Raw genomic sequence first — 18301 nt, forward strand, 5'->3', positions numbered from 1 at the left:
TTTGAAAAACTAGCTCTCATTCAAACTCAGTTCAACAAACATTTATTGAGCACCTGTGATATATAGAACATCATGCTGGGCACTGAGAAAGATAAAAAAAAAGAAAGAAGTCAGGCTCTGCCCTCAGAGAGCTTGAAGCTTTGCTGGGGAATTAAGATGCAAGTGAGTACACAAAGTAAATAAATACATAGGAATAGGACCAATTGGTAGGTAAGGATTTAGAAGAGAACAGTCACCATGAACTAGGAGAGGGGAGAGGTCAGCATAAAGATACCTGGTAAGGTTTCCTGAAGGGGGCACTATTTGAGTTAGGGTTTCAAGGATGAGCAGAGATTAAAATAGAAGAAAGAGAAGAAGAAAGAAATTAGATAGAATAATAGTATAAACAAATTCAGGAAAGATATGGCAAGGGAAGTAAATTAGGTTAGAGTACAGAATAGGTAGAGACTTCCCATTATAAGATTATTGTGACACAGTATGAGATGAGATTAGGAAAGTAGGGTGATATAACTGTGAATGTCAAATAAAGTTATCTGAACTGTACTTGGGAGGCAAGAAGCAGAGTCATTGTAGAGATGTGAGCAGAGGAGTCACAACATAGAACCTGGAAGCCAGGGAAGGAGATGAGGGGAACAAAAGGGAGCTATCTGGAGACTGGCAGCAATTTGAAACGGGGAGAGGTTCTAAGGGGCACACCTATTATCATTTCCACTGTGTGTGTTTATATTTTCTAGATAAATTAAGCTGTACTACTGGGAACAGAGAGGCTACCTTCAGGGTGAGGGAAAAAGACAGGGTAGATTTGAGGAAGAACAACAAAGAAGCTAACTAATTAGATAACTGGATTTTTACTTGTAGATTGGATTTTGTTTCTATATGTGTGTACTGTGTCTTTTATATTACTTGCATCTTTTTTTTCCTGTCAGTTAAATAAATTTAGTCTCCAGGATAGACAGAGAACTACAGGAGCTATCTGGAGATCAGCAGCAAGAAGAAACATGGTAGACAGAAATATCATGGTACAGTAGAAAGCATACTGACTCTTAAGAGGACCTGGATTTAAATCCCATCTAATTCTATCTATGTAACTGTGGGCAACTGAACCTCCTTTGGCTTAAATTTCTTCATCTGGAAAGTGTGAGGGTTGGGTTAAATGGTCTCAGAGGTTCCTTCTCACAACAGAGCTATGATCTGTAGTATTCAAAGTCCTTTGCACATACCATGCATTTAATTTTGTTGAACTGAAGAACTGCTTCTAAGAACAAAGAAAAGGCATAGCTAAGCTATCCTCAATGTTAAATTACCATTATCCAACGATAATGAAAGAATAGGAAGATGTGATTACTACAGTACTATCAGTGACCTCTGAAAAATATGGGAGAATGGGAGAGGTGTTGCAGTATCAGAAAAGAACAAATAGCCCAATTTGTTTTGCCTGGCTATTCATATTTGTTACAAGGGCTTTGTTTTTCTTTTCTGTCTCTCCCCCACTGCCTACACCCACCTTTTCCAACAGTGGGGGTGGAGCCACAGGGAGATAAATTCAATTTTTGTTCATTGAAATAAAATGTTAATTTTTTTTAATCCCAATTTCTTAAAAAAGGAGAGGAAGTAGTTTGAAGACTGTAGTTTCCAGTGAGCTTGATTTTTTTTTTTGCCTTTTGGAGGGCAATTGGGGTTAAGTAACTTGCCCAAGGTTACACAGCTAGTTTTTTTGTGTGGGTGTTAAGTGTCTGAGGCTGGAACCGAACTTGGGTCCTCCTGACTCTGGGGCTGGTGCTCTATTCACTGCGCCACCTAGCCACCCCAGCTTGACTGATTCTTGACAAAATTCACAAATACATTATGAGAGAAATGGTTTGTGAGCATTTGAGAGGAAAGCAGTAAGCAATAATCTGCCATAGCTTTACCCGTTGGTCATACTAAGCTAATTTCCTTGTTTAACAATAACAAGATTTGTAGATGGGAATACCATAGAAGCATTATACTTAGGCCACCTGTGGGAATACTCTATAAGAAACAGGAGGTAAATGAGCATGATTATCTACAGAAAAAGATCCTTCCATTTAATTAAATTTTAAAAAGCATTTACTAAATACTGTGTCCCAGGAACTGTTCAAGGTGCTAAGGATATGAAGAAAATAGCACCTGGTCTCAAGAAGCTTACTTACACTTAGGGCAAATCCTTCAGATGAACAAGTGACATAGACATCCAAGGGCAACATTCATATTTACACTGCTCTACTCTCTGACTGTTCAGATGGCCTAGTTTAGAATCTAACTCAAGTTCTGATTTTTTTTTTTTATAATTAAAGCTGTAATACAGAGACCATACAATAGTGTATTATCCAGCATTATGGGATGTTCCACCAAAGCAGTATTTCTAGGTATGTAAAATAACTCTGTTAAGTGCTAAAGTGTTTTCATTTTAATCATTTTTTTTTGTTTGGGATTATGTAAAATGCAACATGCCCTCCCTTGTCCTCATAAACAAGGGGCAAAGGACATTGATTCAATTATTTCTCGATGACTCGAGAATCACCAAGATTAACATCAATTATCTGTACTGTGGCAAAAAAAGTAATGAGGCATTCAGAGGTTAGAGTTGTCTGTCACTACATTAAAATGGCCCTAGACCTTGCATCTAATTTGTTTTTTTATCTTAGTGTCAGCTCTCACTCCTCAAAGCTGTTGGTATGTTTACCTGTAGCAATGCCCTTTTAGTGTTCATTTCAGCTGTGTCTTCTTTGTGACCCCCATTTGGGGTTTTCTTGGCAGAGATACTGGAGTGGTTCACCATTTTCTTCTCCAGCTAATTTTACAGATGAGAAAACTGAGGCAAACAGGGTTAAGTGACTTGCCCAGGGTCACACAGGTATTAAGTGTCTGAAGCTGGATTTGAACATAGGTCTTCTTGGCACTCTATCTACTGCACCACTTAGTTGCCTGTAACAGTTCCCAAATTCCTCCTAATCAGTGCTTTTCATCAACTTTAACTGAGGAAAACAAATACTTAAAATTTGTTAGACTTATGTCTAAAAAGGATCAAACATACTCAAAGTAAGAGCCTCTCTGAAGAGTAAAGTTCATGGATCTTTTAACATGTACCCTAAAAAGTATCTATTTTGGCTGCTCAAAAACTTATTTTGGGGGGCCAGGAAATATCCTGGTTGTTAGTTGAATTTTAAACAGATAAGATTGTTTTTAATGTATTTTTTTGGAGGGGGAAAGCAAGGCAGTTGGGGTAAAATGACTTGCCCAAGGTCACACAGATAGTAAGTGTGTCAAGTGTCTTGAGGCCAGATTTATTGATTTTTTTTTTTTTGCTTTTTGGAGGGCAATTGGGGTTAAATGACTTACGCAAGATCACATGGCTAGTTTTTGTGTTAAGTGTCTGAGGCCGGATTTGAACTCAGGTCCTCCTGACTCTAGGGCCGGTGCTCTATTCATGGCACCATTTAGCTGCCCCCAGATAAGATTATTAAATAAGTGATTCCACCTTGATTAGTTTATACTGAATGACTAGGCAAAAGCTCAAAATACCCCAAAGTAGAAAGATGAAGACTGGGAATTCTCCAAATGTGAACTGACATTAATGACCTTTTTTCTCTCAAAGGCTGAAGTTCTATTGTCTATATGGCTATAGTCCCAAAACAGCCAACTATTTCCCCAGTCGTTTGCCTCATACCACTGATTTTCCCCAACTCTTCTCTTCATTCAATCTTCTGAAACTTTGCTTTTCTTCTCCAAACTCCTTGTTTCTTCTGCCAAGGTTATATCTTAGTCGTTCTCATTCACTCTAGTTAACAGTATTTTCTTGCATACTACTCTCAATGTCCAGAGAAAGCTTCACTACCCCCATTCTCTCCCTCTCTTCACAATGCCCTTTCTAGCCATCTGACAAAGTGATTTTTCTTCTGCCACCAAACCGGTCCTGGATTATCATTGCCTTACTGAGGATAGGGCTCAGCCCATCTTCTTGTTTGGAGGCCTGCCCAATTCAGTAACAGGCACATAAATCAGGAAACTCTTGGCATATCACTGGAATTTCCCTATTAAGTGAAGTTCTGTACTTTAAATAAAATGATTCTCCATAGGTTTGGGTCTAAATGACCTTTCACTTTTTTGATTAGAAGTAGCTGGAAAGCAGGGGAAAGAACACCGGACGTGGAGTCAGGAAATTTGGGTTTAAGTACTGGCTCTGCCACTTATTGCTTAACTCCAAACACGTCACTGAGCCTCTCTGAACCTCAATTTCTTCACCCATAAAATGGAGATAATAACTACACTTCAAAGGAACAAATAGCATACAAAGGACTTGTTCTCAAGGACCTTATAATCTCCTGGAGGCATATGACATGTATGCATATAAATAAAAAGAAGATAATATAAAAAGAAAGAAAACAAACAACTGAGGCAAGTGGTAGGGTCAGCAAAGATTTCATAAGAGAGTTGGCATCTGAGCTGAGTCTTCAAGATTTTAAGAGGTGAAATGAGGAGAGAATGACTTCCAAGCATGAAAAAGAAAACTTATGTAAGCATGGAGAGACCAGAAATTGGATGCTGAGCTTTGAGAATAGCTAACAGATTAGTTCGGCTGAAGCATAGAGTATAGGATGGAAAATGTGAAATGTGAAATAAGTCTAGATAGTTTGAAAACAAATTATAGAGGGCTTTAAATGGCAGGATGAGTCTCTAGTTTTTAATGCAGAGGGAAAACAGAGTCATGGAAATTTCTTGAATATGGGAGTGGCATGGATAGAAAGGAAAATTACTTTGGCAGATAGGTGGAGGATGGTTTGGAAAGGCGAGAAACTAGAAGTAGGGAGACCAAGGAGAAAGTTAACTGCAATAACCTAAGTGAGAGAAGATGAAAGCAAGAACTAAGGTAGTGGTGGTGTGAGGGGAGAGAAAGAGAGAGATGTGAGAATTCCTGTGGAGGCAAAAATGACAAAACATGGCAAATGGTGAAGGAAAGGGGGAGGGAAGAATCAAGGATCACTTGAAAACTGTATACCTGAGGGACCTTTAGGATAGTGGTGTCTCAACACAAATTTGTTTGGAGAAAGGAAAGGTTTAGGTGGACACAACAAATTTTCTTTTGGACATGTTGGGAACGAAATACTGATGTAACATTCTTGGTGACAAGTACAGCAGGCAGTCTGTCATATGGATCTGAGTGTTCAGGGGAGTATAAAAGTGGGCTAATTAGTCATAGGAGCCATCTACAAAGACATAATTAAATCCATGTCTCTGGAGGGCCCTGAGGACCAAAGAAGAATGCATATAAATTGCTTTGTAACTCATAAAGTATTATGCATCAACTATAATTTTGTTAGGTAAAATGTTTTATAAACTAAACAATGTTACATAGATATAATTTATCTTTAGCTTGAGTCACACATCTACTAAGTGCCCATATGTGAAGAACACTGTGCTAGGCGCTGCAGGAAATACAAAAAGGAATAAGACAACTGCCCTCAATAATAACTTAGCAGGAGAAATAAGATATACATGCAAATAATGACTATGCAAAACTGAATAATGTACATAGAAAGTATACACAGTATCTTCTGAGGTCTGAGCTACAGTTCTTTTGGAAAAATTTACATCACACCTCACTGTTACCAAACAATAATTCCTACCCTTTTGGAAACTCATAACTCAAAAGACCACCCATTTTCTGTCTTCTACAGAAAGCTCTAAGTAGTAAGGTGTTTGCACAATTCATATTTATTAAACTCCACTAAATCTAATCAGAAGCTTAAGAAGCTTTAAAAAAAAAATTGGGGTGGCTAGGTGGCACAGTGAGTAAAAGCACTGGCCCTGGAGTCAGGAGGAGCAGGGTTTGGTTCCGGCCTCAGACACTTCACACACACACACACACACACACACACACACACACACACAATTAGCTGTGTAACCTTGGGCAAATTACTTAACCCCAACTGCCCTCCAAAAGGCAAAAAAAAAAAGGGCAAAACTTACCTTTTCAGGTCTTTTGCTAACAGAAGCAATTTCACTGATTGGGAGAGCAGACGTGTTACTAGCAAAGATACAATGAGCTGGAACGACCTGACAAAACAAAACAAAAGGCATTAAGAATACACATCGATGTGTCCCTAAAGAGTCCAATGCAAAAGTCAATCAATAAAGTTCAATCCAGCTGTTAATTCCATATTGCCCTGATAGGAGTTATCATTCATTATTGTAAATATTATTTCACCAGTTCCATAATATCCTAATACTGAGCACAATTTGTGGGCATTCAGAAAAAAATAAGTAGTGATCACACTGGAATCAACCTGGATTCACTGAGATTGAATGACCCCAAACTAATCTCATCCTTTTTTGATAACAACTAGAGTGGCAGATAAAGACAATGGAGCCTTAGACAGATACTATGCTCAATCGATTTTTTTGTTGATTATAGTGAAAGTTATATCATGTTTTTATTTTTTTAATTTTTTTTTTTTAAAGCAATCGGGGTTAAGTAACTTGCTCAAGGTTACACGGCCAGTTATTATTTCTGGGTGTGGTGCTGAGTATCTGAGCCCGGATTTGATCCAGGTCATCCCGACACTGGAGCCAGTGCTCTTACTCGCTGAGCCACCTGGCCACCCCTAAGCAATTGGGGTTAAGTAACTTGCTCAAGGTTACACGGCCAGGTGTTTCTGGGTGGTTGCTAAGTGTCTGAGCCCAGGATTCGATCTCCAGGTCTTCTCAACACTGGAGCCGGTGCTCTTACTCAATGTGCTACCTGGCCGCCCCGTTATATCATGTTTTTAACAGAGCATCCGACAAAATTTCTCAGAGTATCACTGGAGCTAAGATGGTTTTAAATATGGGTTGGATGATCACACCATTAGATGGAATCACAGCTAAATGTGCAACTAAAAGTACTGATTCAACAGTTTAAGTTTATTTCCTTAGTAACTAACTCTAAAAAATCAAATCTAACTGCACATGTGGTCTCCTGGACTCAGACAAGGGAAAGATTTGTAGTCAGTCTGGGGGGAAAGGGAAAGTACATATAGTTAAAGAAAGAAAGAGTATGTTCTCTTAAGTACTGGAGAGGAAGAACAGCACACCTGCTAACAGCCAATTAAGAGTGTGATGGTGAGGGGGAAACCATTCTCCCAAACTAGAGAATAGTGACAGTAAGGAAACTTCAGCTAGAGAACTTCTGGCAGAAAGCAGAAGGGAATTACAGGAACCACCCAAGCCTATAAACAGCACAATCAACACTGCCAATTAATAGCTCTGCAAAGCCAGACAGTGTTCTCTAGGGGAATTTCAGTGTTTTGCAATTGCCCAGCCCTCTCATGTTCAACACTTTTATCAATGACTTGGATGAAAATGTAATAAGCTATTTTATCAGTTTTGAAAATAATAAAAATCTAGGAGAGACACATGGTACTCTAGTTGACAGAATGAAGCTTCAAGTAGAAATTCAGTTGAATCAAGATTCAAAATGTTTAATAGGCTAAAATAATAGGCTGAAAATGAGATAATGAAATTCAACAGATAGAAATGTAATTGTTACATTTAAAGCTAAAGAAACCAACTTCATAAGAGTGAGCTAGCCAAGAGTTAAGCCTGGTAGTAACACTGAGACAAATATCTGATTAAGATTGAAGTTATTTATCTAGATCTATTTGATCTGTAATTAGCTAACTCCTGCGATCAGATGGAAGTAAATCTCTGAAAGACCAAGAGGAAAGAGGTCTGGTGCCCCATGTGACTAAAATGAGAAAGAAAGAGAGAATGATTGGAAACTGAATTTCTAAATAAGACTTTATAGAAAAGAGCTGAAGATAGGAACCCCAAAATGAGAGCAATTACCATTAAAGAGCTTCCAGAAGAAGAACCTGGAATGGTGTCCAGGTACATTACTGCATAGTTAGTCAAAAGCATGAGCAAGTGCAACAGACCTAAGATTTTCTGCTTTATAGCAAGGATAAAGACAGGGATCCACCGCAGTAATTTGCAGAGACTGACAGATTTGTGTTTCTGCTGGTGTCAACTACATATGTACAAAGTACAGATTGGTCTCCATATTAAAGAAGGTGAAAGGGCTGGAAGAATGCCTATCCAAGTCTTCAGGGATCATAAAAATCACACATATAGAGCTGAAAGTTTCAGGATTTTGGACATCATCTAGTCCAGTCTCTTTATTTTATAAATGGGCCCAGAGAGATTAAGCAACCTGCCTAAGGTCACACAGTAAGGGGCAAAGGTAGGACTCAAATTCAGGTCTTTTACCTATGAATGCAGTGTTCTTTTCATTGTACCATGAAGAATAGCCTGTCCTTTAAAAAAAAAAAGGTAGAAATGTTTCAGGGAAAAACAAAGATGGAAAAAAATCCAAAGAGGCAGAGAGGAACCTTAATCTGTGCTGGGTATTTAGGAGAATATGAGAAAGAGGGAAAGGATGGGAAGGAGACCCCCTGAACTGTTGGATCTGTATAAAATTCTCACGGTTCTTTTTATAGAGCAAGGGCATTTTACTGTTGTGTGGTGAAGCCTATAGACCTCTTCTCAGAATAAATACATAAAATGCATTTTAAATTTTAACAAAATGCATTTTAAATTGCAATTAAGATGCAATTTAAATGCATTTTAAAATTTATTTTAAATGCATAAAAATAAAATACATAGGACTACAAAGGAAACAAATTATATTTTGGATTCTCAGGCACCACCAGGAGTAAAGGCATACAGTTGGTCAGAGAAAGAAGATAGGAGTTAGGGGAAGGGATACCTAGTAAGAAACTGTTATGGTCATAAAAGGAAGGCAACTTCTCAGACAGAAGGGAAAAGTACCATCACTACCCTCAGGAGTAACTAGTACTTTTGGATACCTAGGGGCATTTCAAGAAGGGCTCAGTTCTTTCATAGTAACACAAAACATCTAGATGAATCCTAGATGTGGAGGTGTTGACGTGGATGAGAAGTTGCTAGCACATCCCCTTTTGGAGCTATACAGTATTATAATCCAGAAATATGCTGGGATGTAATACTGAATAGTTTCTGGCCCTTCTCTTGGACAAAGTAGGCAATCTCTCTCAGTTTGTAGCTTTGCTATTGCCTCTTATTCCTAGTGCTCAGGAGAGTGAGGAGCCTGTCATGAGTTTTTCAGTTCTACCCATCTTCATTCCCATTCTTTTTTATGCCAAGAGATTTATCCTGCACTGCCCCCATAATATTCTATTATCTCCCCGTGCCTCATATTGTTGTTTCTTTTGAAAATAGAAACATATGCCACCAACTATGTCTTTTTTCAGGTCCCGGACATCCAAACTTCAGTTTAGTATTATACTCAGAAAATAAGCATTTATTAAGAATCTGTTTTGTTCCTGGCACTAGGCTAAGCAATGGGAATACAAAGAAATGCCAAGGACAGACCCTGCTCTCAAGAAGCTCACAGTCTAATGATGGAAACAAGAGGAAAACAACCATGTACCAACAAGCTATATACAGAATAAACTGGAGATAATCAATAGGGGGAAACCTCTAACCAGCATTAAGGAAGATGGAATTTTAGTTAAGGCTTGAAGGAAGCCAGGGAAGGGAGGAGGTAGAGATGAGGAAGAAGAGTTTTCCAGGCATGGGGAACAGCCAGTGAAAATAGATGGTGTCAGGAGATGGTGCGTCTTATATGAGGGCAAGGTAGCCAGTGTTACAGCATCGCAAACTATGTGGTAGGAAGTAAGAAGACAGACTAGAAGGGTATTTTAAAGACCAGCAGGAAAAGGGGAAAAGAGTATTCAAATTAACTCACAAAATCATATAATCTTAGCATTTTACGGACTCTAGGGATCATCTAGTCCAACCCCTATCAAAAGTATGAATTCCCTCTATGACAACCCTGGTTGTCTAGCATCCACTTGAAGAATTCCAGTGCTCTCGGTTACTTCCCATGGCAATCTATTCCATTTTTGTACAGTTCTAATTGTTAGGAATTTTTTCGTTATATTGAATCAAAATCTACCTCTCAGCAAATTGTGCCTCTTGGTCCTAATTCATTCTACATTTCCTTATAAGCAGTTCTTCCATAAATTCTGGCTTGCACTACCTTCAGTCCACAGAAGACATTGTGACAAATTACTTCAACACTACCAAAATCCAAAGGGCATATCTTCATTTCAGGCCTGCACACTTTCTCAAAGTTTCTGAAACCACATTTTCCCTGGGTTTGGTTTCCCGGGCACTATGCTTTCTGGTTATCTTCTTTAGATGTCATTTAGAACTAATGGGAATGAGGCTGGGGGGGGGGAAAGGAGGGAAAAGAAGGAAGAGAGAGAGAGAGAGAGAGAGAGAGAGAGAGAGAGAGAGAGAGACAGACAGAGAGAGAGAGAGACAGAGACAGAGACAGAGAGAGACAGAGAGAGAGAGACAGAGAGAGAGAGACAGAGAGAGAGAGAGAGAGATTATGAGAATGCTGGTAAAGATGAGATCAGAGGAATCCCCAAGACTCTATCCTTGGTCCTCTTCTAAGGATTCTGGAAACTATCCACTTTCTCAGCTTCAACTATCATTTACAGATAATATAAAAACCTTCCAGGGGTGGCCAGGTGGCTCAGTGAGTAAGAGGACCGGCTCCAGTGTCGGGATGACCTGGAGATCAAATCCTGGGCTCAGATACTCAGCACCACACCCAGAAATAACTGGCTGTGTAACCTTGAGCAAGTTACTTAACCCCGATTGCTTAAAAAAAAAAACCTTCCTAATTTTTCTCAAACTTTATTCCTTGCTCTAATAAAAGACTATATAGACCAGAAAGTCTTAACAAAAACACAAACTAAATATAACTAAAACATCTGTTCATCTTTAGCCCCACAACTCCTTCCCATCAAAGCTAAGTCTTCTAAAACAAAATAGTGAGAATAATTTCTGATTAATTGCTATTAGTGGGAAATAATTTCTGTCCAATATATATCTGTATCTCTACATCTATATCTGTCTGTCTGTCTATTGATATCCTATTGCCAAATTTTGTCACTTTTTTGTTCACACCATTTCCTGAATCCACTTTCCCAATTCTACAGACTTCTAGGTTCTTCCCTAGACTAAAGGGATATCTTTCTTTCCAGACCCCTCCTCCTTTAATCTGTCTTCAACAATGATAACAAAGCTGCTCTCAACCAACAACTGCTTTCACTATGTTGTTGTTTTCTTTAGTGATTTATAGTGACTGCCTATTACATTATGAAGTTAGAGGGATCCAATATCTCCACGGAATTAGCATATTAATGTTGACTGAGAAGGCTGCTTCAATTGCTCCTATCTACTTTTTATGCTACAAAGCACTGAGGAAGCATAGCTGATTTTTACAGTCACCTTAGAATCTAAAAATCCATAGCTGTGTTGTGAGGCTTTGTTCCTTGAGTGGCTGAATTTTCCCACGAATAAGAAAAAGGGTAGGATTTTATGATTAAATATGCATAATATATCAACTGGGCTTTCTTTCTTCTTCAAGATTTAGAACTACATATGGTACACATATAACAGAAGCCGTTCTACTTGAAACCTATACTTAGAATGCTTGCTCCTAAATAATTCTGTTAAAACACTGGAATTTCCCCAAATCTCTTTCTACTAAGTAAGAGTGAGGGCTTTTGGTTCCTGTAACACACTATATACCAGGAAACCCAAAGAGAAAGCTGACAACTTACTGATTCAACCTCCTTTAGAACTGCATGTTTAAGGCGAAGGTCCTCAAAAACGGCTTCAATCACCATATCAGATTTTTCAAATCCCTGATAATCAAGCTGCCCAGTCAGGTTGCTGTAAATGGAATCTCTTTCAAATGATGTTAGGCTCTTCTTCTTCACTTTGTCATCCAACCTGAGAAAATACATTGCCAGTTAGAGTACTACATAGAAACTGCATCAATTACAAGAGAGTCGAAGTGCTTTTTGTGAAAGGAAACTGGCATAGTACCAAAACAGCAAAATGAGAAAAAGCTTTTTGTAGCTCTAGTATACTAAAAAGTACAATTTTATTAAGGGGAAGGTGGCCCACAATGGGTATTAGAAACCCAAAAATCAATATAATTTGATACTTAAGATACTCTTTAATTCAACATTTCCACAAAACTAATTTAATCAGAAAACAAAAGTTTGGGGCTTGAATTCTATTGAGGGAACCTGGAAGTTTACGCTAAGGGAGTAGAATGCTCCTAGAAAAAAACTGATGGGAAAATTCTGGTGCCAATGAAAAGTCATCCCATTTTCCTAACAATCATAATAGCTAACATTTATGTGTGCTTTAAGGTCTGCAAAGTACTTTACATCCACCATAACATCTGATGCGTAAAACAGACTTGTGAGATACTTGCTCTTGACTTCCATTTTACAGAGGAATAAAGAGAAGCTGACAGAACCTTAGGAGCTGTGCCCAAGGTCACATAGCTTGTATCTGAGCCAAGATTTGAACTCAGGTCTTTCTGATTCCAAGACTGGTGCTGCCTCCCCTCTGCCATCATGCTGACTTCAAATAATTACTATAACTAACACATATACACACGTATTTATATACACACACATACATATATAAATTTGTAACATTTATAAATATAAACTCATGTGTGTATCTATAAAAACATGTATGTTCACCTACATTTTTATAAACACAAATTTCTAGTACTTCATATATTAATACATGCACAGACATATACACATATAAAAATATACTATCAACACATACATAACTATATTAAAATTATTTTAAAATTTAGAGATAATTTAGAAGTAGAAAAATATCACTTTTTCTTAAGGTATATCTATTCATATAATACCTTAAATCACCAAATTTCTTTAAAACACAGTTCTTATAAATACTTTTGTAATGGTTTCAAATGTGTTTGTCTTGTCTCCATAGGTTGCAAGCTCCATGTGAGCAGTAAGGAAACTTCTAACACTTACTTTTTATTTTCCTATGATACCCAGCACAGCTATGAATGCTTAATATTTAAGGACCATTTCAGAGTCAGCTTCAGAGAGTTAAATATGTATTTCTGCTTTAATACTAATGCTTCCATGAACTCTGCCTTATTCTTCTAAAGAAGACAGTAGACCTATTAGGCTGACCCCACTCTCCTAGCAAAGGCTTTTTTATAGGATGAGATTTAGAGCCAGTAGAGGGCTTCAAGATTTCTTGTCTAACCCCCTAATTTTAAACTTAAATCCAAATAAGTTAAGTGATTTACCCAAAGGTCACACAGGTAGTAGGTGGAAGAGTCAGATTTGAATCCATGTGTTATACAATTCCAGCATTCTCTCCTCTGAATATACTTCTTCATTTTAATAAAGAGACCAATTGAAGTCCCTTTTTCTAATTCACTGGATCAGGTATAAACTTAAGATCTGAAAGTTATTTCATTAAACTATTAATTGAGGTCTCAGGAAGGGTTCAAATCTCAATACTTCTAAATTGCTTTTTCATATAACATCTTGCTAAGAGGGAAAAGCTTCCCAAACGGAAAAAATCACTAGTTGATCCTCATGCTACCCCAATTAGTAAAACCTGCTCCTGTGAGAGGGCAGGGATACCTACATAAACAGAGCTAGAAATTGTGTACTGAAGCAAGGCTAATGGGTCAGAGAGGAGAAAGAAAACTTGTCGGTGATAGAGGAAGTTCTGCCCCAAGGAAAGTAGGATGCAAGGGTGAGTAGAAATAACAGTTTTACAGTTGTATGTAAGAATTAAAAACTAGTACAAGAACAGGTAGGGCCTGAAAGATGCTCCCATGGCAAAGTTCTCATTCCAGATAATTTATAAGTTCATGGGATTCAGACCAAAATGGACCTTGGCAATTGTCTAGATCAACCCTGTCACTTTATAGGTAGGGAACCTGAGGTCCACAGGAAGGAAGCTGATCTTCCTGATTTAGCATAGCCAGAAAACTAGGCCTCAAATGTATATTTCCTAAGGGTTCTTTCCCCCAGTCCTTCATCTGCCAACATGTGGTATAAAATACATTCTGCCAGGGCGGGTAGGTGGCACAGTGAGTAGAGTGCTGGCCCTGGAGTCAGGAGGACCTGAGTTCGGATGTGGCCTCGGACACTTAACACACACAAACAAAAACCTAGCCATGTGACCTTGGGCAAGTTACTTAAATTGCCCTCCAAAAAGCAAAAAAAAAAAATATATATATATATACATTCTGCCATCAAGTGTAGGCTTTTTTAAGGGCAGTAACAGCAATACATAAGCTTCTTTTGCTATAAATGAACATTAAACTCATTTGTTATTTTCAATTAAAATAATAATTCACTTGGTTAAGGGCTATGTTCTCAATCACATAAATGTGAACTACTTGTCTAGGAAGAACAGAACAGACTTCATGTTTTGAGATTTGCAAAATGGCCATGCCCAATTATTTTTCACTCTAACATGAAGGGAATCATTAATTTCAGAGATAAGGCAATGATGGCAGCTTTTAAATCCTGGAATAAATGTCAATTCAGTGACCATTTCAGACACTCTACATAGCTTATTAAATACTAGCTTAGAAACTCTTGGGTTCATGAAATTCAAGTCCAGCCCCACTCTTACTTATTGTATTATTTTAACTCTGAGTGTGTTTTTTCCCTGTAAATATGTAATGTAAGCTAGAAGGAATACAAAGTCTTACCCCATTAATACTGTACCATTCTCATAGGAGTCAGATTATAACTAATGAATCTTAGAGTTTCAGATTTGATGCTACAGGGAATGGCAAATTATATTTTTGAAAATGAATGGCTAAGACAGATAATACAGACATCAATATCTATTGCTGGCATTTAGCAAAATCATATCACCATTTCTAACATAATATAAGGTAAAAGGAGAGAGGTAATATTACTAAGAGTTAAAGAGAATCTGGATTAATTATTTAGTTATTGTATTTTCTATTAATTAAATTCAGGTAAATAAAATATTAGAAAGTAATAAAAATTCTTTTTTTTTCCCCATACAGAAATTATTTTTTTTCAGGAAAGACAAAGCCTTTCTTCTTTAGACTTACCCTTTGAAAATCTGCTGCTGTCCTCGTGACAATCCTGCTATTGAAGTATCTTTGAGTATGGTCTTCAAGCCTTTATCCACAGAGACTTGGGCAATGCCAGCTCCCATAAGACCAGCTCCAAGAATAGATAGTTGCCTAAGACAAGAAGACAGTGATTTTTTGAACTGACAACCCCAACTTTTGCTTACTTCAAACATAGTTCATAAGATAGGTATCTTAGCCAGTAGGCAAGCTGGGAACTAACTAAAGCAAGTACAAAAATTAAGTGACTTATTTACTCATACAATAAAATAAACTTGTAAATATATTTTTAATAACTGGCAAATCCTTACATTTTATAATCTTACTTTAAAAATTCTCAAAAAAAAATGAAATACAGGTAGCACAGCGAGTAAGAGCACCGGCTCCAGTGTCAGGATGACCTGGAGATCGAATCCCGGGCTCAGACACTTAGCAACCACCCAGAAACACCTGGCCATGTAACCTTGAGCAAGTTACTTAACCCCAATTGCTTAGGGGTGGCCAGGTGGCTCAGTGAGTAAGAGCACCAGCTCCAGTGTCGGGATGACCTGGATCAAATCCGGGCTCAGATACTCAGCACCACACCCAGAAATAATAACTGGCCGTGTAACCTTGAGCAAGTTACTTAATCCCGATTGCTTTAAAAAACAAAAAAATGAAATACAGACACAAGAACTGTTCCATGCAAGGAAAATAATTTTGGATTCAATTGTGATAATCAGGAAGAAATGGATTTTCATCATAATCAACATGACAAACTGTTTTTAATACAAATAAGTGGCTAAGACTGGTTATTACACTTATTCAGTGCTAGGTTTCAGTTTAGTGTTCTTTTTGTTCATATTATTTTAGCAACTGTAAATACTGATTTTCTGATTCAGCTTCCTTCCTGCACTCTGCATCAGTTCTTCCCCTCTGGCTCAGTCCTTTAATACTTTCAAAACTGCATCAACTCCAGCAGAGAGATTTTCTGTGTGTGCTCCAGTTGACCCAACTGCTCTTCAAATTTTTGTCTTCTTTAGTGACATTTCTATGTCCTTATATTATACACTGGGGATTAAGGTAAAAGAATTCAAACCTAACAGGTTCCAATGTTATGGATAATGAAATCTTTGACAGATTTGTTCCATTTTTCATCTATTTGATGATCTCTGCCCAGTTCCATCTAAAAATGGTAGAGGCCTCCAGGGATAATATGGCATAAATGGGCCTCCTGCCAAGCTTCCTCAGACTTGCTTCCACTTTATCAGCTTTTGGCCATTTCCTTAGGTGTGCCTCATCTTCCAACACTGCTCTGTAACTTTTCTCAAATGAATCTATGGCTTAAACTGGCATTGTACTAGGAAGTCACTTCTTTCTGCTTGACTAGCAGATCAAGCTGAGACAGTTTCTGGGCTTAACTGGCCTTCTTATGGTAAATGCTTTATATCAAACTTCAAGAGGAAATAATAGAAATCAATGGCAATGTTTTTTTTCTTTATTCATTTTTGGCATCAAAATCTGTTTGAGTAAGTCAGGTTGGAGCTCTAATGGTGTCTTTTCATTTTTGTCCTTTGTCCTTGGTCATTCTAAACTTTCCTTTAAAGGATGAATTGATAAAAACAGCTGATTTAAAATAAAGTCAATTTTCTATTTTGTAATGTTGTTTGGTGTTTACCACATCTTTTGCCTTTTTTTTTTTTTTTGCCTTTTGGAGGGCAATTGGGGTTAAGTAACTTGCCCAAGGTTACACAGCTAGTTTTTTTGTGTTAAGTTTTTTTTGTGTTGAGGCAGGATCCGAACTCAGGTCCTCTGACTCCAGGGCCGGCGCTTTACTCACTGAGCCACCTAGTCGCCCCAACATCTTTTGCCTTTTAAAACGTCTAGAAAAAAATATCTGTATAGGTGGGAAGATTATACAAAATAATGGTCTCTTTCATTTCCTAATTCTGAACTATGTTTTTATTGTCTTCCTCAAAAGTCCACATTCTTTTTTTTTTCTGGAATGGGGAAGGCAGGGCAATTGGGGTTAAATGACTTGCCCAAGGTCACACGGCTAGTATTAAGTGTCTGAGGTCATATTTGAACTCAGGTCCTCCTGACTCCAGGGCCAGTGCTCCACTGCGCCACCTAGCCAACCCTAAAAGCCCATTTTCAATACTTCAGTCACTGAGTATCAATGTATATACTGACTTTTGCGGGGAGGAACTTGAGTTCTCTACTTCTTCATCCTCTGCAATAGAATTTAGCACATAAATTGCAATTACCTTCATGATGCTTTTGTACACCACAAGGTAATACACATCAGAATTTCACCAAATGACGTTTCTTATTGTCTTAGAACCCATAATAAAACTAACCACCAATTCCTTTGTCTATTTTTTCAAGCTATCTTTTCATTTAGCTGTAAGTTCTTCATATGTCTTCTGGTTTCAGCGGCCCACATCAGAAGAGATACCTGTACCTGGCAGATCTAGGTTAAAAGCAGGCCCAGGACTGAATACCAAACAGAGATTGGTAGAGTTCATATGACTAGGTCATCTAGTCCAACCCTTCATTTTGTGTATGAGGAAACAAAAGCCATGGAGAAGTTAAGTCACTTGTCCAGGATGGCTAGCAGGGAGCTATCCTCCAATGTTTCACTCTTCCCTCCTGACCAGCCTCCCAGGTAAAGAACAGACTAAATCCTTTTCAACTCTCTCTGCTCTACCCCTTGGAGACTGTTTCTCACATCTATTGTCCACTATTATCCCAGTGGCTTCTCTCTCTCTGCCTGTAGAAATTAATTAGCAGTCATTTGGGAGAAAACTATCTCCTGCCTCCTCATCTGTCTCATCCCCACCTCCCTCAGTGTAACCCTATCCATACCCTGTCTAACCCTGCCCACCCCTTATATTGTGCCCTCTAGAATCCCTGTTCCATAGTGAACAAATTCCCCTTCATTCTAGACCCTTTTCTTCATGGGGTCTTCTAGACCCCGTTTTATCCATGTCTTAGACCTTATAGAGAGCTAGCTCACCTCTGATAACACTCTGTCTCCTGGCTATCCTCTACCACACTAGATATACCTTCTCTAACCTCCCTGACCGCCTTTGACACTGGTTCTGGAGGGGAAATTGGAATATTCATTGTTACTTTCAGGCTTTCCCTTTGCCTGCTTCACTTAGTAACCTTTCCTCTTTTGAAATCCACACAACTAAAATCCTCTACCCAAATCAATATTATTGTAGCTGTAGTATGTTAACCCTCAAGTCATTCATCCTCCTTTCTCATGGAGTTCAACAT

The 18301-nt window shown here is 38.1% G+C and overlaps 2 protein-coding genes across 2 annotated transcripts in view; one reads left to right on the forward strand and one right to left on the reverse strand.

Moving 5' to 3' along the window:
- HADHB (hydroxyacyl-CoA dehydrogenase trifunctional multienzyme complex subunit beta) overlaps positions 1-18301 on the forward strand; it is a 228772-nt gene that overhangs the window by 127599 nt on the left and 82872 nt on the right. The gene's annotated exons all lie outside the window — the stretch shown is intronic.
- HADHA (hydroxyacyl-CoA dehydrogenase trifunctional multienzyme complex subunit alpha) overlaps positions 1-18301 on the reverse strand; it is a 60632-nt gene that overhangs the window by 5700 nt on the left and 36631 nt on the right. The window contains exons 12-14 of the mRNA XM_069072016.1: positions 15017-15151; positions 11679-11850; positions 5989-6075 (exon numbers count right to left, since the gene is read on the reverse strand). Of these exons, the coding sequence (XP_068928117.1) occupies positions 5989-6075; positions 11679-11850; positions 15017-15151 (394 nt within the window). The remainder of the gene's footprint in view (positions 1-5988; positions 6076-11678; positions 11851-15016; positions 15152-18301) is intronic.

The sequence above is a fragment of the Petaurus breviceps genome, unplaced genomic scaffold (genome assembly GCF_028583685.1).
Source record: "Petaurus breviceps papuanus isolate PSGF00001 unplaced genomic scaffold, PetGlider_PUasm1.0 90845, whole genome shotgun sequence".
NCBI lineage: Eukaryota > Metazoa > Chordata > Mammalia > Diprotodontia > Petauridae > Petaurus > Petaurus breviceps.